At 46.6% G+C, this 27048-nt stretch overlaps 1 protein-coding gene across 1 annotated transcript in view; it reads left to right on the top strand.

Annotated features, from left to right (window-relative positions):
* MAP3K2 (mitogen-activated protein kinase kinase kinase 2) overlaps positions 1 to 27048 on the top strand; it is a 269545-nt gene that overhangs the window by 150586 nt on the left and 91911 nt on the right. The window contains exon 7 of the mRNA XM_069227045.1: positions 10529 to 10628. Coding sequence (XP_069083146.1) covers positions 10529 to 10628 — 100 coding nt within the window. The remainder of the gene's footprint in view (positions 1 to 10528; positions 10629 to 27048) is intronic.

Here is a 27048-nt window from a genome sequence, read left to right as displayed (position 1 = left end):
TGTAGAATCAGACTACACACAAAAGAGACTGTACATCCAGCAAGACACAGGGAAGATATCAACCCTTCCCCCAATAATGAGAAAAAGAAGGATCGGAATTCTCAAGGATGACGCACAACCACAAGCCAAAGTGGTTAAAAAAGTCACGCCTCCGCCCTCTCCACCACAACAGGCATCGCCGGCACAAACACCGCCACAAATGCACTCACCAGCGCAAACTACCATAAGTCAAGATGATCAGGATCAAGACGCTTGGGACCTATATGACACCCCAGTGCCGGACAATGATCCCGATTCATACCCCACAAAGCCGTCACCGCCAGAGGACAGTACCTCATACTCGCAACTGGTGGCTAGGGCAGCAGAATTCCACAATGTCCAACTGCATTCCGATCCTATAGAGGATGATTTTTTATTTAACACCCTCTCGGCTACACATAGCCAATATCAATGTCTCCCAATGCTACCAGGGATGTTACGGCACGCAAAACAAATTTTTGAAGAGCCCGTAAAATCAAGAGCCATCACCCCAAGGGTGGATAAGAAATACAAACCACCACCCACAGACCCAGTGTTTATTACTTCGCAGTTACCACCTGACTCCGTAGTAGTAGGGGCAGCTCGCAAAAGAGCAAATTCCCATACATCTGGCGACGCCCCACCTCCGGACAAAGAAAGCAGAAAATTTGATGCGGCAGGAAAAAGAGTAGCATCACAGGCAGCCAACCAGTGGCGCATCGCAAATTCTCAAGCGCTGCTGGCCCGATATAACCGCGCACACTGGGATGAGATGCAACTTCTCATAGACCATCTTCCACAGGAATACCAAAAAAGGGCGCAGCAAATAGTTGAAGAGGGACAAACGATCTCAAACAATCAAATCCGCTCTTCAATGGACGCAGCCGATACTGCAGCGAGAACAGTCAACACTGCTGTCACCATAAGGAGACACGCTTGGCTCCGCACTTCAGGCTTCAAACCGGAAATCCAGCAGGCTGTCCTTAATATGCCCTTCAACGAGAAACAACTTTTTGGCCCTGAAGTGGACACAGCCATTGAAAAACTTAAAAAGGACACAGACATGGCCAAAGCCATGGGCGCACTCTACTCCCCGCAGAGCAGAGGCTCTTTTCGAAAAACTCCATTTAGAGGGGGGTTTCGTGGCCAACCCACAGACACCACCAACCAACAAACCAGAACCACACCATATCAGGGTTCATTCCAAAGAGGAGGTTTCAGGGGATATAGAGGGGGTCAATTCCCAAGGAGTAGGGGAAGATTTCAGACTCCAAAAACACCTCCACCTAAACAGTGACTTTCAAGTCACACAACCCCTTCACTCAACACCAGTGGGGGGAACACTAAGCCAATTCTACCAATCTTGGCAGCAGATTACAACAGACAATTGGGTATTAGCAATAATCCAACATGGCTATTGCATAGAATTCCACAAATTCCCACCAAACATCCCTCCAAAAACACGCAAAATGTCACCTCAACATTTAGAACTTTTAGGACTAGAAGTTCAAGCACTACTGCAAAAGGATGCAATAGAGTTAGTACCAGTACAACAAAAAAACACAGGAGTTTACTCCCTGTACTTTCTAATTCCAAAAAAAGACAAAACATTAAGACCAATATTAGATCTCAGGACACTAAATACCTACATCATATCGGACCACTTTCACATGGTCACACTACAAGACATCATTCCACTGCTCAAACAGCAAGATTACATGACCACATTAGACCTAAAAGATGCGTACTTCCATATACCGATACACCCTTCTCACAGAAAGTACCTAAGGTTCGTATTCAAAGGAATACATTACCAATTCAAAGTGTTGCCATTCGGAATAACAACTGCACCAAGAGTATTCACAAAATGTCTAGCAGTAGTAGCAGCACATATCAGGAGACAACAGATACATGTGTTTCCTTACCTAGACGATTGGCTAATCAAGACCAACACAGTAAAAAAGTGCACAAACGACACCACATATGTCATACAAACCCTTCACAAACTGGGTTTCTCCATCAACTATACAAAGTCACACCTCGAACCGTGTCAGACACAACAATATCTAGGGGCAACCATCAACACATCAAAAGGAATTGCCACTCCAAGTCCACAAAGAGTGCAAGCATTCCACAAGGTAATAAGTGCTATGTTTCCAAACCAAAAGATACAAGCAAAATTTGTGCTAAAACTTCTAGGCATGATGTCATCATGCATAGCCATTGTCCCAAACGCAAGACTACACATGCGACCCTTACAACAGTGCCTAGCATCACAATGGTCACAGGCACAGGGTCAACTTCAAGATCTGGTGTTGGTAGACCGCCAAACATACCTCTCGCTTCTATGGTGGAACAGCAACAATTTAAACAAAGGGCGGACATTTCAGGACCCAGTGCCTCAATACGTTATAACAACAGATGCTTCCATGACAGGGTGGGGAGCACACCTCAATCACCACAGCATTCAAGGACAATGGGATGTACACCAAACAAAATTTCATATCAATTACCTAGAACTGTTAGCAGTATTTCTAGCGTTAAAAGCCTTTCAACCCATAATAACACACAAATACATTCTTGTCAAAACAGACAACATGACAACAATGTATTATTTAAACAAACAAGGAGGAACACACTCAACACAATTGTGTCTCCTAACACAAAAAATATGGCAGTGGGCGACTCACAACAACATTCGCCTAATAGCACAATTTATTCCAGGGATCCAAAACCAACTAGCAGACAACCTTTCGCGAGACCACCAACAAGTCCACGAATGGGAAATTCACCCCCAAGTTATGAACAAGTACTTTCAAATTTGGGGAACACCCCAGATAGATTTGTTCGCAACAAAAGAAAACGCAAAATGCCAAAACTTCGCATCCAGGTACCCACACCGCGAATCACAAGGCAATGCTCTATGGATGAGTTGGTCAGGGATATTTGCATACGCTTTTCCCCCTCTCCCTCTCCTTCCATATCTAGTAAACAAGTTGAGTCAAAACCAACTCAAACTCATACTGATAGCACCCACATGGGCAAGACAACCTTGGTATACAACTCTACTAGACCTTTCACTAGTACCGCATGTCAAACTACCCAACAGACCAGATCTGTTAACACAACACAAACAACAGATCAGGCATCCAAACCCAGCATCATTGAATCTGGCAATTTGGCTCCTGAAATCCTACAATTCGGACACTTAGACCTCACACAATGTATGGAGGTCATAAAACAAGCTAGAAAAGCTTCCACTAGACACTGCTATGCATCTAAGTGGAAAAGATTTGTTTGCTACTGCCATACCAATCAAATCCAACCATTGCATGCCTCTACAAAGGACATAGTGGGATACTTACTACATTTGCAAAAAGCGAATCTCGCTTTTTCATCTATAAAAATACACCTCGCAGCAATATCTGCTTACCTAAAAACTACTCATTCATCGTCTCTATTTAGAATACCAGTTATTAAAGCATTCATGGAAGGGCTAAAAAGAATTATACCACCAAGAACACCACCAGTTCCCTCATGGAACCTTAACATCGTCTTAACAAGACTCATAGGTCCACCTTTCGAACCCATGCATTCCTGTGAAATGCAATATCTAACCTGGAAAGTCGCATTTCTCATTGCAATCACATCCCTCAGAAGAGTAAGTGAAATACAGGCATTTACCATACAAGAACCATTTATTCAAATACACAAAAATAAAATAGTTCTAAGAACAAATCCAAAATTTCTACCAAAAGTAATCTCACCATTCCATTTAAATCAAACAGTAGAATTGCCAGTGTTCTTCCCACAACCAGATTCCGTGGCTGAAAGGGCACTACATACATTAGACATCAAAAGAGCACTAATGTACTACATTGACAGAACAAAGCTAATCAGGAAAACAAAACAACTGTTCATAGCTTTTCAAAAACCACACATAGGAAATCCAATCTCTAAACAAGGCATTGCTAGATGGATAGTCAGATGTATTCAAACATGCTATCTTAAAGCCAAAAGAGAATTGTCTATTACACCAAAGGCACACTCAACCAGAAAGAAAGGTGCTACAATGGCCTTTCTAGGAAACATTCCTATGAGCGAAATATGTAAGGCTGCAACCTGGTCTACGCCTCATACATTTACTAAACACTACTGTGTAGACGTACTAAATGCACAACAAGCTACAGTGGGCCAAGCTGTACTAAGAACATTATTCCAAACTACTTCAACTCCTACAGGCTAAACCACCGCTTTTAGGGGAGGTAACTGCTTTATAGTCTATGCGAAACATGTGTATCTGCAGCAACATATGCCATCGAACTGAAAATGTCACTTACCCAGTGTACATCTGTTCGTGGCATTAGTCGCTGCAGATTCACATGTGCCCTCCCGCCTCCCCGGAAAGCCTGTAGCCGTTTAGAAGTACATCTTAAATCTTAAACATTTGTACATTTGTAAATAATTATTATAAACTTTTTATGTACATACGTATTCACTCCATTGCATGGGCACTATTTATAGCAAACAACTCCATCCCCACCCTCTGCGGGGAAAACAATCTAAGATGGAGTCGACGCCCATGCGCAATGGAGCCGAAGAGGGAGGAGTCCTTCGGTCCCGTGACCAAAAAAGACTTCTTCGAAGAAAAACAACTTGTAATACTCCGAGCCCAACACCAGGCAGCGGACTGTGCGAAACATGTGAATCTGCAGCGACTAATGCCACGAACAGATGTACACTGGGTAAGTGACATTTTCATTCTCCAGTATTGGAAACCTTCATAGATTCACATGCGACCCAGCCACCTCCCCTGAGGAGCTCACCTTCATTTTCTCAGTATGGTCTTCTCATTGGCACTAATGCTCGGAAAATCTGAGGGAGTGCAGCTCCTCACAGGAGTGCTCTAGAGTGAGGTGTAACTTTGTAAGGAAATGCCTCCTTGGCATGGTTACCCCCTGACTTTTTGCCTTTGCTGATGCTATGTTTTGAATTGAAAGTGTGCGGAGGCCTGCTAACCAGGCCCCAGCACCAGTGTTCTTTCCCTAACCTGTACTTTTGTTTTACACAATTGGCACACCCTGGCATCCAGGTAAGTCCCTTGTAACTGGTACCTCTGGTACCAAGGGCCCTGATGCCAGGGAAGGCCTCTAGGGGCTGCAGCATGTCTTATACCACCCTGGGGAACCCTCACTCAGCACAGACACACTGCTTGCCAGCTTGTGTGTGCTGGTGAGAACAAAACGAGTAAGTCGACATGGCACTCCCCTCAGGGTGCCATGCCAACCTCACTCTGCCTATGCAGTATAGATAAGTCACCCCTCTAGCAGGCCTTACAGCCCTAAGGCAGGGTGCACTATACCATAGGTGAGGGCACCAGTGCATGAGCACTGTGCCCCTACAGTGTCGAAGCAAAACCTTAGACATTGTAAGTGCAGGGTAGCCATAAGAGTATATGGTCTGGGAGTCTGTCAAACACGAACTCCACAGCACCATAATGGCTACACTGAAAACTGGGAAGTTTGGTATCAAACTTCTCAGCACAATAAATGCACACTGATGCCAGTGTACATTTTATTGTAAACTACACTCCAGAGGGCACCTTAGAGGTGCCCCCTGAAACCTTAACCAACAACCTGTGTAGGCTGACTGGTTCTAGAAGCCTGCCACACTCGAGACATGTTGCTGGCCCCATGGGGAGAGTGCCTTTGTCACTCTGAGGCCAGTAACAAAGCCTGCACTGGGTGGAGATGCTAACACCTCCCCCAGGCAGGAGCTGTAACACCTGGCGGTGAGCCTCAAAGGCTCACCCCCTTTGTCCCAGCACCGCAGGGCACTCCAGCTAGTGGAGTTGCCCGCCCCCTCCGGCCACGGCCCCACTTTTGGCGGCAAGGCCGGAGGAAATAATGAGAATAACAAGGAGGAGTCACTGGCCAGTCAGGACAGCCCCTAAGGTGTCCTGAGCTGAAGTGACTCTAACTTTTAGAAATCCTCCATCTTGCAGATGGAGGATTCCCCCAATAGGAATAGGATTGTGACCCCCTCCCCTTGGTAGGAGGCACAAAGAGGGTGTACCCACCCTCAGGGCTAGTAGCCATTGGCTACTAACCCCCCAGACCTAAACACGCCCTTAAATTTAGTATTTAAGGGCTCCCCTGAACCTAAGAATTTTGATTCCTGAAACTACAAGAAGAAGAGGACTGCTGAGCTGAAAGACCCCTGCATAAGAAGAAAAGAAGACACCAACTGCTTTGGCCCCAGACCTACCGGCCTGTCTCCTGCCTTCTAAAGAAACCTGCTCCAGCGACGCTTTCCCCAGGACCAGCGACCTCTGAATCCTCAGAGGACTGCCCTGCTTCAAGAAAGACAAGAAACTCCTGAGGACAGCGCCCCTGCTCCAAAAAAGACTGCAACTTTGTTACAGAGGAGCAGATTTAAAGGCCCCTGCAAATCCCCGCAAGAAGCGTGAGACCTGCAACACTGCACCCGGCGACCCCGACTCGACTGGTGGAGAACCAACACCCCAGGGAGGACCCTCCGGTGACTCCGAGACTGTGAGTAACCAAAGTTGTCCCCCCTGAGCCCCCACAGCGACGCCTGCAGAGGGAATCCCGAGGCTCCCCCTGACCACGACTGCCTGACTCTAAAATCCCGACGGCTGGAAAAGACCCTGCACCCGCAGCCCCCAGCACCTGAAGGATCGGATCTCCAGTGCAGGAGTGACCCCCAGGAGGCCCTCTCCCTTGCCCAGGTGGTGGCTACCCCGAGGAGCCCCCCCCCCCCCCCCCCCCTTGCCTGCCTGCACCGCTGAAGAGACCCCTTGGTCTCTCATTGAAAACCATTGAAAACCCAACGCGTGTTTGCACACTGCACCCGGCCGCCCCCGCGCTGCTGAGGGTGTACTTTTTGTGCTGACCTGTGTCCCCCCCGGTGCCCTACACAACCCCCCTGGTCTGCCCTCCGAAGACGCGGGTACTTACCTGCTGGCAGACCGGAACCGGGGCACCCCCTTCTCTCCATTGAAGCCTATGTGTTTTGGGCACCTCTTTGACCTCTGTACCTGACCGGCCCTGAGCTGCTGGTGTGGTAACTTTGGGGTTGCTCTGAACCCCCAACGGTGGGCTACCTTGGACCCAAAACTGAACCCTGTAGGTGGGTTACTTACCTGCAAAACCTAACAATACTTTACCTCCCCCAGGAACTGTGAAAATTGCACTGTGTCCACTTTTAAAACAGCTATTTGTGTTTTATGTGAAAAGTATATATGCTACGGTAATTATTCAAAGTTCCTAAAGTACTTACCTGCAATACCTTTCGAATGAGATATTACATGTAGAATTTGAACCTGTGGTTCTTAAAATAAACTAAGAAAATATATTTTTCTATAACAAAACCTATTGGCTGGATTTGTCTCCGAGTGTGTGTTCCTCATTTATTGCCTGTGTGTATGTACAACAAATGCTTAACACTACTCCTTTGATAAGCCTACTGCTCGACCACACTACCACAAAATAGAGCATTAGTATTATCTCTTTTTGCCACTATCCTACCTCTAAGGGGAACCCTTGGACTCTGTGCATACTATTCCTTACTTTGAAATAGTGCATACTTCCTACAAACCTGATTTGTGGATTCTGGAGTTTGGTTCATTTTCACAAAATGACTGTGATATGTTACTAATTTAAAGTCCTAATGCCTGTAATGTGTATATATACATTAGAGAATTGCTTTTGTATAACACCGGGGACTCCCATTTCGATGACTGGGAAGGATTCAAGCAGGTGAATCTTTGAAAGTTTCCAAAACTGGAGAACTGCAGTTACAGGTAAGTAACTTATTTCTACCCTCTGAAGTGTTCTCTGGGGAATGCCTTCAGGTTCAGTTAGCCTCAGGGACTGTTGTACATGTTGCCACTGATTTTGTCAAAAGCCCCATGAAAGGTGCATGAGGATTAGGCACAGCTGATCCTGATCACTCCAGATTGGGCACTTAGCCTTTACCCACCTCTTCCACTTACGCTCTGTGTGGACCCAGTCCTCCACTTCAGTTCACAAACACTGCACCTGCACTGGAGGATATTCAGCAGTGCCAGCCAGAGTCGTTTTTCTGTGTTCCTGATTAAGCTACAGCTGTCCTCTTGTCAGCAGCAAAGCCAAATGCCTATCTCCTTTTAAAGTCTATGTTTCTGATGTCCTGCAGTTCGTTATCTTTTGCACAGCAGAGTTCAGCCATGCCAGCTGTTATGGGTGAATTGGCTGCACTGTCACCCATAATGTGTGTTCTGACTATACTTATTGAGGTTTCTACTAGTGTCTGGTTTTTAAAAGCTTTACTTTACTTGTTTCCTCCCACTATGGCCATTGTTGTTCAGTGGTATTTGAATCTTGTGTTGACTTTCTTGATTGTCTGTACACAACCTACTCAGTGTTAGCGTAAGGTGTGTTTCTGGTAACAATAAGTCCCTATGAGGCATCCCATGAACACTTTAGTGGAAACAAAGATCCTCTTTCATAAATGAATCACACACTCAAGGAGCACTGAAAACAGAATAGGCATTTTAAAATGGGTAATATCATGCATAAGATATGAATTGTCACACACAATATAACAGGCTTCTCAGGGATGTAGTGTGTAGGTACGTGAACTCAAACATCAACAAGACACAAGAATGCAATATTACTATATACTTAGCAACAGAAAATAATTTGTCAGTGCTGCGCCTCTTCCTCCTTCCTCTCTGCTTAGCCTTGCTCCAAGTTCTCCTTCAGTTCAGAGTGCAGCAACAGGGTGAATTAGTCTCAGGTGCAGTTTTTAGTCATTCCATGTATGAGTGAAACTCTGGCTCAGTTTAAGAGTTCTTGCCATGCAAGAGTGGAAGAGGTCCCGGTAGGTAGACCTTGCTGCCCAACCTTCAGCACTCCTCCCCACCCCCAATAACTGACATATGAGGGAGCACTGGCCGGCAGTTCTTCTGTGCTCCTGTCTCTGGTACAGCACATGGAAGTCCACCTCTTCTACAGGTCATTGCTTTTTTAGTTGCAGCCCCTGCACAAGCAGGATATACTAGGGCCATTCACAGTACTTGGTAATTGTGACCATACACAGGCAGACTCAAACACACCCTCGCAGCCCAGATCTCCCCTCGGCAATGGCGGTCACAGATTCTCGGCTCCCTCCAGGAACTGGCACAGAGATAGTTAGCCTACAGGCACTGAAGTCCTGCAGATCACTCGCCTTAGACCTCTCTTCTGGGGGCCGCACACACTGGGGATGTGCTGCACCTTGTTCCTTCTTGGACAGCCACTACTCTCATTCTGCAGTATTGGCATGTTCATTCACTCTCTAAGCAAACGGGCATGCTTCTAGATAGGTATACAACCGCCCAGGCAAAAGTCTAGATTTCAAAATGATATCCCTTTACGTTTGAGAGACTGTCAGGCACGCACCAGCCCTGGTTTCTCAGCAGAGTACTGAGTGCATTGCACTCCTTCCTTGGCCATAAAAGACTTGGACCTGGAATAAACAGTGGGGTACTGGAGTCCTACTTTTATTCACGACTGGCAGACAGGAGATGTGTATCCCCTGTCTGAAACTATAGAACCAGTTAAGGATGGTTGTAGAGTGATGCATCCTACAGCTGGGTAGTCACCAGCCTGAAGCACCCTCTACAGATGCACAACAGTGTAAAGCTTCTGTACCGTCCTGTCATCAGACCATTGAAGAGTCAATCAGGGAAAGATGAAAGGGCAGACCTCACTTTTCACAACAGTGTCTTCTTACCCCTCCATTGACCAAATAGCAATGGTCAGGAAGCTAGTCAGCTCCTTGCTAAACAAAAGGTCATTTAAAATATCTAAAAAAAAAAAAAAAAAAAGTTTTCTCCGCCCTGACTTCTGTGTCTAGGCTCCCTTCCTCCAACTTCAGGAATGTGAGCAATACATATACTCTATGTTCGGAAAACAACTCTCCCAACCGTTTCTGGGTAAGCACACATAAACGGGGCCACTAGGTCTCCACTCAAATTTAGATAATTTAGATAAGGTCTGGATTCTAAAAGCATGGTACCTTATGCCAGTGCTATATTGCTAACCCCATAACAGGGATGTGTACCCATCTAATTCATGGGACAAGTACAGGAGCTCCTCAGATAAGGGACATTCGTATGCCTGTGTCCCATAAGAAGCACATTTTCCTACATTTTTAGGAACGAGTGAAGAAGCGCTTCTATGGAATGCAGATTTGTGCTAATTTGAATAAGAACACTGATAAATGACTGAACCTTCATGCCGAACTTTGATGTTAAGTGTTTTGGACGTTCATGGCCTCAGAGTAATACATGTGTATTAGAGACTGTAGATTATGTTCTTTCTCAGTTTGCCTCACAAAGTGCCTTGATGGCACTATTATGGATGAACGTTTGCTATATTTTCAGTTTTCATGAAACAATGATAACATTGCAGACTATCCTTTGAATGCTTGTTTCTTTATCAATCTTTGTCTTTTTCCATAGAGCTCCAATCTATGCAACATAGACCCTTTGCCGTCCCTTGAAGATTTGGATAATGTTGTATTTGCAGGGATGGATAAAAATAATAGGATTCCAATCACAGGTAAGATAAGGATTAAACCATAGGTTGTACCACAATTGCATGCTTTGTAACTGTACTTATGTATAAATTTGTCGAACAACCTAGCCTGCTTGATTAGATTGAAAAACACCTATACTGTATTATTGTGGGATGTTTTGCCTTTCTTTAGTTATTGCATTTATTTGTACTGCGTGTCCTAGGAGCATTTTATGTTACATTGTGCATTTGTCTGTTCTTAAGTGTTACTCTACTTACAACTGTTGTTGTTATAGATGTGCTCAGTAGAAATAAAAACTCCGGTCAGAGTTTTGGTGAGAAAGTTGAGATCTGGGCTATAGTTTGAGAGAAAGTAGCTACCAGTGTGTCACTTTACCGTCCTGTAGCTACGTAATCTGGGGCCCATGTCTCATAGGCTTTAAATTAATCTACCAAAAGAATCCTTAAGTAGAAATCCTCCATACTCAGAACGTTGTGTTAAATAGGGCAGCTCATATTGTTTTCTAGCACTGTTAACAATGGGGCTTTTGTAATGAAAGAAGGAATCTTCGTAAGATTTTGAAGGTTCTTTAATGAAGAAACAGCCCATTCACCAGCACAGCTTCCTTGAAATCCTTCAACTGTCATACACCTTCAATAACATTCTAGATTCCTCATTATACAGTGTTCTCTTGCCTTTCCCAAGTGACCTAAGCATCCCAGATACTGTACATTGTACATACATCTCCCTATTTTACAAACAACAAAATCTTGTAATGACTAACAATACAATATGAACAGGAAAATTAACATGGAAAATTACCCCTTGACACTAACAACCCTGTTGAGATTCCAAACTCTTCCATCATCTACTTTCACAGCATTGCAGAAATGTTTTACAGCCTTAAATGGACCCAGGAACCTGGACCCACTCTTGCATCCTGTTGGTTTCTTTGTCAAAACCATGTCCCCAACATTAAAGTGCATACTTTTCTGAGAATCATAAAATTTCTTCCTTTTTTCAACCATTATTTTCTCTCTCACATTTCCCCCACTCATCAACTTCCATGGCACTCCTTCCTGTATACCCCAGTGCAACCTTCCAGGAGACAACAGTGTGTTTTGGTTTTCTCCCTCTGAATACTTCAAATGGAACTTTCCCTGTGGATACATGCGGGGAAAATCTGTAAGCTTTAAGAAACGTTTTCAAACCTTCTTTCCAACATCTACCCGCATTCAATTCCAACTGTATCCATTCTTTAACACTTTTGTTGAATCTTTCAATAGTACCATTTCCCTCGGGATGATACGGGGAACATCTTCTATGCACAATACCATGCATACTCAAATAATTCTGCATCGTAAAAGACACAAACTGGGGTCCATTGTCCGTTAAAATACTTTTGGGTAATCCCTCACGGTTAAATACTTCACTCAAAAACTATATGATCCTTCCTGATTCAACAGTACTGACAACTCCAATCTCAGCCCATTTAGAAAATTGGTCAATCAGTGTCAGAAGAAAATTAGTCCCACCTTTAGAGTGAAACGGTCCAATTATGTCAATTGCAACATCATCCCATGGCTTGGAAGGGAAATCTCTAACCACCATCGGCGGAGTTCTCACTTTATGTATCTTGTCACTATGGCAACAATCTACACAATCTCTGATTAATCTCTACCATCATGTCCGTCCCTGGCCACCAGTAACTGAGTCCAATCCTCGCCTTGGTTTTGCACATACCTTGATGCCCTTCATGTCCAAGAGTCATTACCCTATCCCTCAACCCTGTAGGTACAACAAGCCTTGACCCTCGTAACACAATACCACTCTCAAAAGACAGTTCATCTTTAATTATCCAAAATCTTGATAAACATTGATTTTTTTCCCCCCCCCCCACTCACTCTTCCACCCATGAGCTATGGCTTCCTTCACCTGTTGTAAAACAGAATCATTAACCACTGCTGCAACCCACTCATCATGAGTAATACAACCATCTGTAAAGCTGCAAACCCTTAGAATATCATCATCCAACAACACTAATTCCACAACAGATCCAAGCCTCGACAAACAATCCGCAACATTGTTCCGTGATCCTGGAACATACTGCACATTAAAACAAAAATCTTGTAACCCTACAATCCACTTGCAGATGTGCATAGAAATCCAATCTAGACCTTTTTTAGTGAATACCTTCACCAAAGGTTTGTGATCTGTGTGGACAATAAATCGTTTACCCCACAAGATATTTTTAAGCTTCTTCACAGACCAATAGACACCTAATGCTTCCCACTCAATCGTTGAATACTTCTCCTCATCACCATGCAAAGATCTAGAGATGTACACTACTGGTCCAAGACGACCATCTCCTTCATCTACTTGCAATAATACAGCCCCCAGACCTTTAATACTGGCATCAGTCATGACAACACAAACTGTTTTAGGATTAAAACATTTAAAAGATTCTACACTACCTAACTCTTGTTGGATACTTGCAAACCCCACATCGCACACCTTACTCAAGACAAATTCAGATTTTTTTCTTTAACAACTTTCTCATTTCAATACTCTTTGCAGCTAAATTAGGTTAAAAAAAATGGTGAAATTTCACCATACCCAAAAATGACAGCAAATCTTCTTTCATTTCTGGTGCACGTAATTCCATAATGCTATCAATCAAATCTTTCTTTGGAAAAATTCCTTCACCATTAATTCTGAGACCAAGTTATTCAATCTCTCTCATTCTAAACTTGCATTTATTCAATTTAAGAGTCAATCCACAATCACTCAATTTGTTCAAAACATCCTTTACTCTCCCATCATGTATCTGTTTGCTTTCACCATAAATCAAAATATCATCTTGAAAGCATTTTACTCCAAGCATCTCCCCGAACAACTTATACATTACACGTTGGAAAACAGCCGCTGCAAACACCAATCCAAATGGCATTCGAGCATAACGATAGGTACCAAACGGAGTAATAAAAGTTGTATAGTCTTTAGAATGTGTGTGTAATCTGATTTGGTGATACGCTCCCGTTAAATCTAAAGTGGTAAAAGTTGTCGCTCCATGCAATAAAGTGACCATTTCAGTAATATTAGGCAGGTGAAATTGATCACTGATCACACACTTATTGAGAGCTCTCAGGTCAACACATAATTACATTTCTCCAGAAGGCTTATGAGCTACCACAATGGGTGCCACCCACTCCGAACATTCCACAGGGTTAATGACTCCCAACTTACACAATTTCTTGATTTCAGCTTCCAGAGAATCCCTCACAGAAAAATGAACAGGACAAACCTTGGCTATCATAGGGATTGCTCCCTCTTTTAACCTAATCTGATGTACATAACCCTTCAAGCAACCAATTTTCCCACTAAAAACATATGGTAATTCCTTACTTAAGTGCGAGTAATCATGCTACAGGTCCAGACACTTAAGTTCACGCACACTCAACAAATCTCACATACTCTTCTTTGAGCCTGACAGGAGTAGGAGAATTAGGATCAAGGATGACCCCCAAGATCCCTTTGATGGGGCCAACTATTACACTATCTCCCTTCACTGCCACGTAGATCTTCCCACACACAGAAGAATTTTTGAATGACAGAACAGACTCAAAATAACCTTTCAATTCAATTATTTGTCCTCCATAGGCTCCTGGAATTACATCAGGATCCAATAATCTTATCTTGTCATCAAGAAATGTGTCAAACACTTTGTTCGAAATCAAAGTCAACCATGCACCAGAATCGAATAGCATTTCTACATTTACACCCCCAACAGTTACTGGTTCCTTGGGATGTCTCCTCTGTTCACACTGCAAAGTTACAGACAAAATGCAGTCATTGATTACCTTAACTGGGTTTTGTTTAGAATTAATAACTGATTTACAACACTTCCCCAAATGCCCCTTTTTGTTACAAGATTTGCATAAAGCATTTAAGGCAGGTCAAAGTTTAAACGATGTGTAATGTCCTGGATTCCCATATATATATAACACACACCAGACCCTGATCTTGTAATCGCGGCTTGTGTGTTTTTGTTTCTATCTAAATCCTTTCCTTTGTTCTCCTCTGTTTTCACACAAACTCTATTGACAGAAGGACTCTTATTTTTTTCCAACACTTCTACACATGCTAGAGTGTGCTCAACTCTTTTAGCAATCACTTAATGCAAGGATGGATTATCCGTAGTCCACAATTCATGCCTAATCTTGTCACTGCGACACTTCAACATGAATTGATCTCTGATATACGTTCCTCTAGAGTAGGTCCAAAATTGCAGGTAGATGCCAACTTTCTCAAAGATGTAACATACTCTTCTACACTCTCCTCAGGCCTTTGTTCTCTTATTACAAAATTATACCTTTCTAGGATCGTGCTGATCTCGGTAGATAATGTAGATCTAGTTTTTTCAAGCACATATCAAATTCATTCAGATCTGTCAGATCACCCTCTAAATCCGGTAGATTTTCAAACAATTCCTGACCCTCACTGCCAAGACAATGTAATAACAATGATGTTTTCCTTTCACTAGAATGATTGGTACCACAAACCCTCACATAATGTAAGAATGTCTTCTTCCATTTTCTCCATCTTATGGTAGGCTCACCAGACGAACTAAGAAAGAAAGGAGGAAGTATGACGTTCTGCATTTTCAGCAAGTTCTTAGAAGTAGTTGTGAAAAGGAAAAAAACAAACAAGTGAGGCTGAATAGGCCCAGTTCCTGAATAAATGAAATTGCTCAAATATAACACCAAATTTGTATGACTTTCCTTGATGTCAAAAAGGAAAATTGTAAGTCTTTTTGCAGTGCTGCAAACTCAGAGCATCACAGCATAGAAACCGCAGTATTGAAATCTCCTGACGATCTTACCCATCCTCATCGCCAGTGTAATGAAAGAAGGAATCTTCGTAAGATTTTGTAGGTTCTTTAATGAAAAAACAGTCCATCCACCAGCACAGCTTCCTTGAAATCCTTCAACTGTCATACACCTTAAATAACATTCTAGATTCCTCATTATACAGTGGTCTCTTGCCTTTCCCCGGTCACCTAAGCATCCCAGATACCGTGCATTGTATAAAGCAAGGGATGCAACAGCTTTCTTTAATAAACTTACTGGGTTTTTCTTTGTAACAGGCGTTAAATAATTGGATTTTCCGCATGTACCTCTTAGGATTAAAAATGTGGATTAAAAATGTGGGTACTAAAAGCTGTGTATCTTCCATCCAGTTCCCGACAAGCTCGGTCTTTTTGGGAAGTAAATGTAAAATTTGATTTTCCAGCTAAGTCTTGAAAAACGAGACTGAGAAGTTTTTTGTCTCCACTCTTGTGGCATATAATGAATGTGATTGTACTGGCCCAGGAAGAATATTTGTCCAGTATTGACATTATATTAATCAGGATGCAATTTAACATGATTAAAGACCTTCTGCACATTAGAGGTGGAACCCTTCTGCAGAAACACTTTCTGATAGTATCTTGGCCAAGTCCTGAAAATAGGAACCTCTAGTAGCAACTGTGCACTGGAGCAGTTGCTTAGGAAACTGACGAGAAAACCCACGCAGTAATTCAGAGACAACATTTGGGAAAAGGTTGGATGCATTTTTGCTGTCAGTATTCAATACATCTTGTCAAGTTTGGCAGCTTTGACACTTATATCTTTTTCTGGGAAAAAAAAAAATTCTAGAAGTTGTTCCCTTTTCCTGTACCTCTATGAATGACATGCAATACTAAAGCAGATGTCAGTGTCTGAAAGGTGAAAAGAGAGATGCCTCCTAAAATGCTGTCAAAAATGTCATAGGCAAAGATTTGATTCCCCATTTTAAATCTGAACTGTTCATTAATCTGATAGAGACTTCTAGTTGCAGATACCTTACCTCAGAGTTTCCCCCAGGCGTCAGTCTGGATCCAGAGATTTTTCTTCGAGCTGTACCCTTGAGCTCCATTAGGTGTTGCGACTCCGTGTCCGTTGTTGGTGTTGTGGTCGCCGGATATGACGTCGTGGGTCATATATAGTGGCCACCATGGCGCACTGATGTCAGTTCTTTACTTTCTCCCTCAGCCAATGCGCAGATCCAGAGAAGAGCTACCCTACAATCACTTTTTGACTGGCCTTTCAACTTTTTGTCAACGTTTTTTTAACTTATTGTGCGTCGAGATGTCGTCTCGCAACACCCACTTCAAGCCCTGCGACTCCTGTCATCGCATGATGTCTGTGACGGATCCGCACCTGGTGTGCTTGTGGTGCTTTTTGGGCCAGTGCCTGCTCTGCAGTGCTCACGGTCTTGTTGAAAGGACGGTCCCGAGACCAATCGTAGAGCCACCGCCTCTCCTTCTCGTCCCACTCCAAATCGTCGGGTCATTCAAATAAGAAGTTGAAGAAACAAGTGTTCTTCGACTTCACCCTGTTGGTCGGACGACATGGGACAAGGAGCGTCCTTGCTCCAGGCCTCAGTCTTCGGAGCCAGTTTCTGGGTCGGCTCCGCGCCTCCCTGAGTTTCCGGGAGCCACCCATTTACAAGAATTTTGCGAGGCCATGTGCCTCATCTTTGGGCAGTTCGACACTGGTGGGCGCCTTCGGGCTCCTCAGGGTCTGAGGGGACTCCTTCAGGTTCCATGCCGGCAGCTTTGGCCTTGGCTCTGAGGGGCACCCAAGGATCTGCTTCTGGATCTGGACCAGCGTCGGTCGTACCCTTGCAACCTTTCCCGATACCTGTTCTGGCATTGACGCTCCCAACGTCAACAGTGCCCGGGGGGCTTTGATTACATACTCATTGCCGACTCAGACCCAGAGCAGTGTCGCTCAAAACAGATTCTGACTTCGGCTGTGGCTTTGGTCTCTAGAATGAATGTTGACCCTTATTTCTATTGGTACGACTTCGATGAGTGTATGGAGGAGTCGCTGGACCCTTTAGAATTCTAGTTTGAAGATCCTATGGACTGGGCTCAGGCACTGGGGAAAACCAGTGGTCTGGGTACCTCCCCTGGTGCTGGAATGCTTTCTCCCCCTAACCTGGCTACGGAGGAGGGTGCTTCCTACCCCATGGTGGTGTTGTGAGCAGTCGAGGTCTTGGGCCTCGAGCTGCCTTTGGTGGCTGTCAGGACCAACCTCCTGACTGAGCTGCTTCATCCGGGGGCTTCCACATCAGAACCTCTTTTGTCCTTCAGTGAAGCTCTCACGGATGTCCTGCTGGGGACCTGGTCCAAACCCAGCACAGGGGCTCCTGTTAATAGGGCAATAGCCCGCTGCCATAGGCCTGCACCTAACAATCTGTCTTTCCTGACCCAACACCCCACCCCTGAGAGGTTGGTTATCCAAGCCTCAACATCCCATGGCACGTTCCCTTCTGCTTCCCCAGATAGGGAATCAAAGAGGCTGGACCCTCTTGGGAAGAAGCAGTTACCTTCCTCCTGCCTGGCACTGCGGTCTGTGAAGACTGCATCCCTTTCAGGCTGTTAAACCCATACTTTATGGGACACGGTTGCACAAGTGCTGCCACATGTCCCAGAGGAGGCCCATGCCATCCTCTCCCAGGCCGTTGCCGATTGGAGAGACACAGCCAAGTTCATAATGTGGCCTGGATACGAACAACTCTGGTTAGATCGGTTGCTTTGACGGTGGCCTTGAGGCGCCGCATCTGTTTACGGACATCTGGCTTTTCAGGGTATGTTCAATCTACTCTGATGGACATGCCCTTTGATGGCATCTGTCTCTTCGGGGATAAAACAGACTCTGAGCTTGAGCACTTTATGGAGTACTGGACTACGGCCCGGTCCCCTGGCCTCGCTGCTGCCATTTGCCCCCATCAGTCTGCTTTTCCCCCCATTGGTGGCTACTGAAGGGACGCTCAACCACGTCAGTTCCCTGACAGCCACTGCGCTGTGCATGCTGCTCAGCGTGTGTGTCTCCGGGGACGTGGGATCCAGCATTAGTTTGGATCTAGGAGTCAGTGGTCTAGCCAGTTCTCTTCCACCCTTCCCCAAAAAAAAAATGCCCCCTCGCAGACTGGCGCTTCCCCACCAGGGACCTGTCGGTGGCAGGATTCGCCATCACCTGCCCCGCTGGAGCACCATCACGTCAGACAGGTAAGTTTTGCAAATAGTCTGTGTAGGAAAGTCACTTTTTTGGCATGGTTACCCCCACTTTTTGTCGGTTTATCAGTGTGTTTAGACTGTTTTCACTGGGATCCTAACCAGAACCCCAGCGATTGTGCCCTCTCGTCTAAATTTGGTTCCTTTGGTACCCTTTACTCCCCACAATTGGCATACTGGTGTACCCCTGTAAGTCCCTAGTATATGGTACTTAGGCACCCAGGGCATTGGTACACCAGGGGTCCTCCATGGGCTACAGCATGTATTATGCCACCCATGGGAGCCCATGCAAACTATGTCTGCAGGCCTGCCATTGTAGCCTGCATGAAAAGGTGCTTTCACCCTTTCGCTGCTGGTCACTACACCAGGCTACTGTAAGTCACCCCTTTGGTAGGCCCTCCTAGCCCAGACGGCAGGGTGTAGGTTCCTGTGTTTGAGGGCGCCCCTGCTTGAGCAGAGGTGCCTCTGAACTCCAATTCCAATGCACTGGACTTTGTAAGTGAGGGAAAGCCATTTTACCCATGTACTGGCCATAGGTCGCTACCTGTGGTCCAGCTACATAATGGTAACACCGAACCTAGGCATGTGTGGTAGCAAACATGTTGGAATCATACCCCAATACTAATGCCAGTATTGGTGGCATGATTCCATGCATTCTGGGGCTCCTTAGAGGACCCCCAGTATTGCTTCTATCAGTCTTTGAGGGTTTGCGGACAGCCCACGCTGCTGCTGCAGACAGCCCACGCTGCTGTGAACAGCCCAAACTCAGACCGGTTTCTGCCCTCCTGCTGCTTGATCAGCTCAAGCGGAAGGCAGAACAAAGGATTTCCTGTGGGAGGGGGAGGCAACACCCTCTCCTTTGGAAATAGGTTTTACAAGGCTGGGAAGGGGCAGCCTCCCAGCGCCAACGGCTTGCTTTGAAGGGCACATTTGGTGCCCTTCTTGCATAATCTGGTTTGCACCAGCCCAGCCCCCCCCGGTTCCTGCTCTGGCACGAAAGCACACAAAGGAAAGGGGAGTGACCACTTCCCTGTCCATCACCATCCCACGGATGGTGCCCAGAGCTCCAGATGGCCCCTTGATTCTGCCATCTTTGAAACAAAATGTGCACAGGCCCCTGGGAGCATCTGGTTGGTCAGGACAGATATCTGATGTCATTGACCCCCTCTGATAGGTGATCACCCTGCAGAGTGACCAAGCCCCCTCTTAGTGCTGTTTAAGGACCTACCTTTCGGGTGGGTCCCCAGATTCGGCATGGAAGACTCCACCAGGACTCCTCTGCATAGACCTCTTCTGCTCCTAGCCACCAAAACCGCTGCTGGACTTCAGAGGAACTAAACAAGCCTGCAACTCCCGAGACAACCTCGCTTTGCAATAGTGTTTCTTCGGCCTCTTCTAGTAATTGCAGCATTTCCATGGCTGTGCATACTCTGGGGTCGGCAAGACTTCAGCTGCACCAAAGAACCAAGAAGCAATCTCCCTTGGAGTGAAGGAGTCACTCCTCTGCATCCGCAGGCACCCAAGGCAACAGCGACCGGCTGCCGGGATCTTCTGCCATCTAGCTTCAGGAAGGATCTCCAACACAGGTGGTGGATCTGAGGGATCCCTGTGGTCCTCTTTTCCTGCTGTCCAACTTGGGAGACGGTGAGCTCTTGCCTTTCCTTGCAGGACAGTACGCCTGTGCATCGCGACTCTTGCAGCAACCAAGGCTTGTTGACTCCTACTCCAAGGGATGTTCAGGCTCCAAGTAGCCCTGGCCTCCAGCACTTCATCCTTGCAAGGGATGTCTCTCCTCTGGTGGTCCAGTGACGTGGGACTCCTCTCCAAGTGTGCTGACTGGCCCTCACTGAAACTTACTGTGCCTTCTGCCAATGTGTTGCCTGTGGGGACTGCAACTGCTTCTGCTGGCTCTCCTGATTGCTGAGAGTCAGCCCGGACTCCATTTCAAGGGTCAAGTCCCCTGGAACTTGCTAGTCCTCTTCTTCTCTGCAAATCCTCTTTGGCCCAGATTTGCATTTGCCAAGGCTTGTTGGTGGTCCTCCTGACCACTGACTATCTGCGACGTGGGACATCATCTGCCCAACTCAAAGGACCTCTCAGCAGCTACTGGGCTCCACATCTGATCTTCATCTTCCCTTGTCGACCCGGATCTTCATCCACAGAAGGGTGGGTAGTGGCTCCTGCCCCGCCTAGGCACTCCTGCGTGGACTGGACTCTGTCTCCTTCTTTTTCAGGTTGTCGTTTTCTGGAATCCACAGCTTGGTTTCACCGGACTGGCCCTGTTCTTGCAATCTTCCTTTTCCAAGTCCTCTTGTTAGTCTTTGGGAAGACCAGGTAACTTACCTCTGCTCTCCTGGTTGCTGAGGGGGGGGGTCACCTAGATACTCACTTCTTGGGATTCAGAGCTCTCCCAGCTCCCCTCTAACTATTCCACATCCTTGGGTGGGAGTCCTAACTTTGCAGTCCAGTATTTTAGTATATGGTTTGCCCCCCTCCCTCCATAGAGCCTCTGCTATTATTTGCCAAAGCTTGATGTTTCTATATGCTTATTCCTAATATAAATACATATTTATATTGTGGTATTGTAAGTGCTTTACACTCCTCCTAGATTAGTTTTGGCTGCTCACCACAGCTATCACTAGAGAGCCCTGGCTTCCTAGACACTGTCTCACTCACTAATAGGGGTTGTCTGGACCTGGTATAAGGTGCAAACACCATAGGTGTCCAACACACACCATGGCAGCTTCCTACAGTTCGAAGTGGCTACTCCCTCTCCTTCTAGACTACCCTTCTCGCCATGCCACCTTCCTACGATCGGATAACGGAGGATCACCTGGCACTTCTCTGGGAGGAGGTTATGGCTCTCTTGGCTAAGAGTACCATAGAGAGGGTCCCTGTGCCAATAGTAGGTTGTGGTGGTTATTCCTGCTACTTTCTGGTGCCCAGAAAGGACAAGCAACTTCACCCTATCCTCGACTGCTGGTCCCTCAATCTCTCCTTCAGGAAGGAGGAGTTTAAAATGCTCATTCTGGTTCAGGTACTATCTGCCATAGACCCTGAAGACTGGATGGTAGCGATGGACTTACATGACACTTACTTCCATATTCTCGTCCTGCCTGCCCACAGACGTTACTTGTGGTTTGTGGTAGGGCATGAGCATTTTCAATTCATCGTGCTCCACTTTGGCCTTACCATCACCCCTCTGGTGTTCACCAAAGTGATGGCGGTGGTCACAGCTCCTCTGCGCAGGTTAGGGGTTTCTGTCTTCCCCTACCTCGATGACTGGGTGTTGAAGGCGAGCTGGCCCCAGGCTGTCGTCCCACCTTCAGACTAGGGCAGACCTCCTGCATTCGCTGGGGGTCACTATAAATGTGCCGAAGTCACACACTACTCCCTCTCAGATGCTCCCTTTCATCAGAGCTGTTCTGGACAAAGTGCATTTTCGGATCTGTCCTCCCGTGTGGCTAGTCAAGGATATTCAGGGTATGATACTGATGTTTCAGCCCCTTATCATGGATTTTGGTGAGAATGACTGAGGCTTCTGGGCCACATGGCCTCCTGCATCCGGCTAGTGAATCATCCCAGATGGCATATGCGGGCTCTGCAGTGGGACCTGAAGTTCCAGTAGGCGCAGCTTCACGGGCAACTCTCTGACATGGTGTAGGAGGCTGGCCTGGCTTGTAGTGGGTACCAGAGGTACTTACACCTTGTGCCAGGTCCAGTTATCCCTTATTAATGTAGAAGAGGTGTTTCTAGCAGCTTAGGCTGATAGAAGGTAGCTATGGCAAAGCAGCTTAGGCTGAACTAGGAGACATGTAAAGCTCCTACTATACCACTGGTGTCATATGCACAATATCATAAGAAAACACAATACACAGATATACTAAAAATAAAGGTACTTTATTTTTATGACAATATGCCAAAAGTATCTCAGTGAGTACCATCAGTAAGAGGATAAGATATATACACAAGATATATGTACACAAACCAAAATTATGCAGATAATAGCAAAAGGAAGAAATGCAAGCAATGTAAAGTTACAGTAGATTGCAATAGGAGCACATAGGTATAGGGGCAACACAAACCATATACTCCAAAAGTGGAATGCGAACCACGAATGGACCCCAAACCTATGTGAGCTTGTAGAGGGTCGCTGGGACTGTAAGAAAACAGTGAGGGTTAGAAAAATAGCCCACCCCAAGACCCTGAAAGGTAGGTGTAAAGTGCACCTACTACCCCCAGAGAGCACAGAAGTCGTAATAGGGGGATTCTGCAAGGAGAACAAACACCAGCGATGCCACAACAGTGGATTTCCGGACCGGAGTACCTGTAAGACAAGGGGACCAAGTCCATGAGTCGCGTCAGTGTCGAGAGTGGGCAGGAGCCCAAGAAATGCCAGCTGAGGGTGCAAGGAAGCTGCAACCTGTTGGAAGAAGCTTTGTGTTCTGCAAGAACGAAGAGGACTAGGAACTTCCCCTTTGGAGGATGGATGTCCCACGTCGTGAAGAAGCTTGCAGAGGTGTTCCCACGCAGAAAGACCGCAAACAAGCCTTGCTAGCTGCAAGGGTCGCAGTTAGGGTTTTTGGATGCTGCTGTGGCCCAGGAGGGACCAGGATGTCGCCACTTGGATGAGGAGACAGAGGGGGCGCCCAGCAAGCCAGGGAGCTCTCACAGAAGCAGGCAGCACCCGCAGAAGTACCTGAACAGGCACTTAGAAGAAAAGTGAACCGGAGTCCACCCGAAGTCACAAAAGGGAGTCCCACGACGCCGGAGGACAACTCAGAAGGTTGTGCACTGCAGGTTAGAGTGTCGGGGACCCAGGCTTGGCTGTGCACGAAGGAAATCCTGGAAGAGTGCACAGGAGCCGGAGCAGCTGCAAATGACGCGGTACCCAGCAATGCAGTCTAGAGTGGGGAGGCAAGGACTTACCTCCACCAAACTTGGACTGAAGAGTCACTGGACTGTGGGAGTCACTTGGACAGAGTTGCTGAGTTCCAGGGACCACGCTCGTCGTGCTGAGAGGGGACCCAGAGGACCGGTGATGCAGTCTTTTGTTGCCTGCGGTTGCAGGGGGAAGATTCCGTCGACCCACGGGAGATTTCTTCAGAGCTCCTGGTGCAGAAAGGAGGCAGGCTACCCCCAGTGCATGCACCACCTGGAAACAGTCGATAAAGCCGGCAGGATGAAGCGATACAAGGTTGCTGGTAGTCGTCTTGCTACTTTGTTGCGGTTTTGCAGGCGTCCTGAGCAGTCAGCGGTCGATCCTTTGGCAGAAGGTGAAGAGGGAGATGCAGAGGAACTCTGATGAGCTCTTGCATTCGTTATCTGGTGATATCCCCAAAGCAGAGACCCTAAATAGCCATAAAAGGAGGTTTGGCTACCTAGGAAGGAGGATTGGCTACCAAGAGAGGTAAGAGCCTATCAGAAGGAGCCTCTGATGTCACCTGCTGGCACTGGCCACTCAGAGCAGTCCAGTGTGCCACAGACACCTCTGTTTCCAAGATGGCAGAGGTCTGGGACACACTGGAGGAGCTCTGGGCACCTCCCCTGGGAGGTGCAGGTCAGGGGAGTGGTCACTCCCCTTTCCTTTGTCCAGTTTCACGCCAGAGCAGTGCTTGGGGATCCCTGAACCGGTGTAGACTGGCTTATGCAGAGATGGGCACCATCTGTGCCCATCAAAGCATTTCTAGAGGCTGGGGGAGGCTACTACTCCCCAGCCTTCACACCTATTTCCAAAGGGAGAGGGTGTTACACCCTCTCTCAGAGGAAGTCCTTTGTTCTGCCTTCCTGGGCCAGGGCTGCCTGGACCCCAGGAGGGCAGAAACCTGTCTGAGGGGTTGGCAGCAGCTGCATTGGAGACCCCGGAAAGGCAGTTTGGCAGTACCCGGGATCTGTGCTAGAGACCCGGGGGATCATGGAATTGTCACCCCAATGCCAGAATGGCATTGGGGTGACAATTCCATGATCTTAGACATGTTACATGGCCATGTTTGGAGTTACCATTGTGACGCTGTACATAGGGAGTGACCTATGTACAGTGCACACGTGTAATGGTGTCCCCGCACTCACAAAGTCCGGGGAATTTGCCCTGAACGATGTGGAGGCACCTTGGCTAGTGCCAGGGTGCCCACACACTAAGTAACTTTGCACCCAACCTTCACCAGGTGAAGGTTAGACATATAGGTGACTTATAAGTTACTTAAGTGCAGTGGTAAATGGCTGTGAAATAACGTGGACGTTAATTCACTCAGGCTGCACTGGCAGGCCTGTGTAAGAATTGTCCGAGCTCTCCATGGGTGGCAAAAGAAATGCTGCAGCCCATAGGGATCTCCTGGAGCCCCAATACCCTGGGTACCTCCGTACCATATACTAAGGAATTATATGGGTGTACCAGTATGCCAATGTGAATTGGTGAAATTGGTCACTAGCCTGTTAGTGACAAATTTGGAAAGCAGAGAGAGCATAACCACTGAGGTTCTGGTTAGCAGAGCCTCAGTGAGACAGTTAGTCATCACACAGGGAACACATACAGGGCACATACTTATGAGCACTGGGGCCCTGCCTGGCAGGGTCCCAGTGACACATAGACTAAAACAACATATATACAGAAATACAGAAATATGGGGGTAACATGCCAGGCAAGATGGTACTTTCCTACACATGGTCCAGATCTCGGAGGGGACTGCTCAAGAACTGCACTGGTGGCTTTCAAGGCGCGATTGGGTCAGAGGCAGATTCCTCTCCCTTCCTAAGCCAGAGGCAACTGTAGTGACAGATGCATCACACCTGGGATGGGGTGGCCACATGGAAGAGGCAGAAATCGAAAGCATCTGGTCTCTGGCAGAGTCCGAGCTCAATATCAACCTTTTGGAGCTCAGGGCGCTCAGACTAGTGTTGAAAGTATTCCTTCCCTCGCTCAAAGGGAAAGTGATGCAGGTGTTCACGGACAACACCACAGCCATGTGACACTGCAAAAACAGGGCAGAGTGGGGTTGTGGATCCTTTGTCAGGAGGCTCTCCGCTCCTAAACATGGCTGGAACATCAGGGCATATCCCCGATGGTTCCGGCCAGTCCTCCGATCAGACGGGCCCTTCGGAAAGGTTTTCTCTTGCAGCAGCAGTGGACGGTTCTTCACCCAAACCTGTCCAGTGTCCGCCATCTTGGGTGTAAATTGAGCGGCGGCAGTTGACAGCTTTTGACCTTCCGCCCGAAGTCTGCACTGTTATCTTGGCAGCCAGGCGTCCCTCCACCAAAATGGTATACCCCTGTAGATGGAAACAAATTGTGGTATGGTGTGCAGACAATTCTGTTGAGCCCCTCTCTGCTCCTCTTTTTGAGGTTCTTTTGATTGTCCTTTCTCTGGCCCAGGAGGGTTCTGCTCAGGGGATCATAGAGGGTTATTTGGCGCCATCTCTGCTTTCCTAAGACTGCCTGATCAACCCTCCTTGTTTAAATCTCCTGTTGTTGGAAGATTTCTCAAGGGTCTTACCTATCTCTTTCCTACTGCTCCATTTGTAAATGCCGCAATGGGATTTGAACTTAGTTCTTATCTATCTAGTGTGTTCTCCTTTTGAGCCGCTTCACAACTGTCCATTTCGCCTGCTTACTTTGAAAACAGCCTTCCTTATAGCTATCACCTCTGCCCAGAGTGAGTGAGTGAGATGCAGGCTTTTTCTTTGAAGCCACCTTTATCTCTATTCACCCTCGCAAGGTAGTGCTTCGCACTAGGGCTTCTTTACTGCCTGAAGTGGTCACGCCCTTTCATGTAGGCCAATCGATCACCTTGCCTACTTTTTTTGCGCCCCCAGGAGAGACTCCACCATCTGGACCCAAAAAGAGCATTGGCGTTCTGTCTTGATTGTACAAAAGAGTTCAGGGTAGACAATCCACTCTTTGTTGGGCTCTGTGGGTGCTAAGAAAGGTCTGGCAGTGCATAATAGAACCATCTCCAGATGGGTGGTTCTCTGCATTAAAATGTGCTACGCATTGGCTAAGAACTAACCCCACAGGGCTTGCATACTCATTCTACCAGAGCAGCTGCTGCAACCACTGCGTTAGCACACACAATTCAAGTTCTGGACATCTGCCAGGCAGCAACGTGGGTGTCCTTCCACACTTTTACTAAACACTACTGCCTGGACAGTCAGGTCTGTAAGGACAGGTACTTTGCCAGTTTTGTCCTGCAGGACTTCCTAGTACGATCTTGGTTCTCAGACCCACCCCCTGGGATGGTATTGCTTGTGTATCTTTTAAGAGGTAAGGAATCTGCAACTAGAAGTCTCTATCCGATGAACTAATGACTTACCTTTGCTAATGAATAATCTGGTAGAGACCTATTCTAGTTGCAGATTCCTTACCGACC

This window comes from Pleurodeles waltl, chromosome 3_2 (assembly GCF_031143425.1).
Source record: "Pleurodeles waltl isolate 20211129_DDA chromosome 3_2, aPleWal1.hap1.20221129, whole genome shotgun sequence".
NCBI lineage: Eukaryota > Metazoa > Chordata > Amphibia > Caudata > Salamandridae > Pleurodeles > Pleurodeles waltl.
Note: the sequence above shows the minus strand (reverse complement) of the source record. Positions and strands in the feature narration are given on the sequence as shown.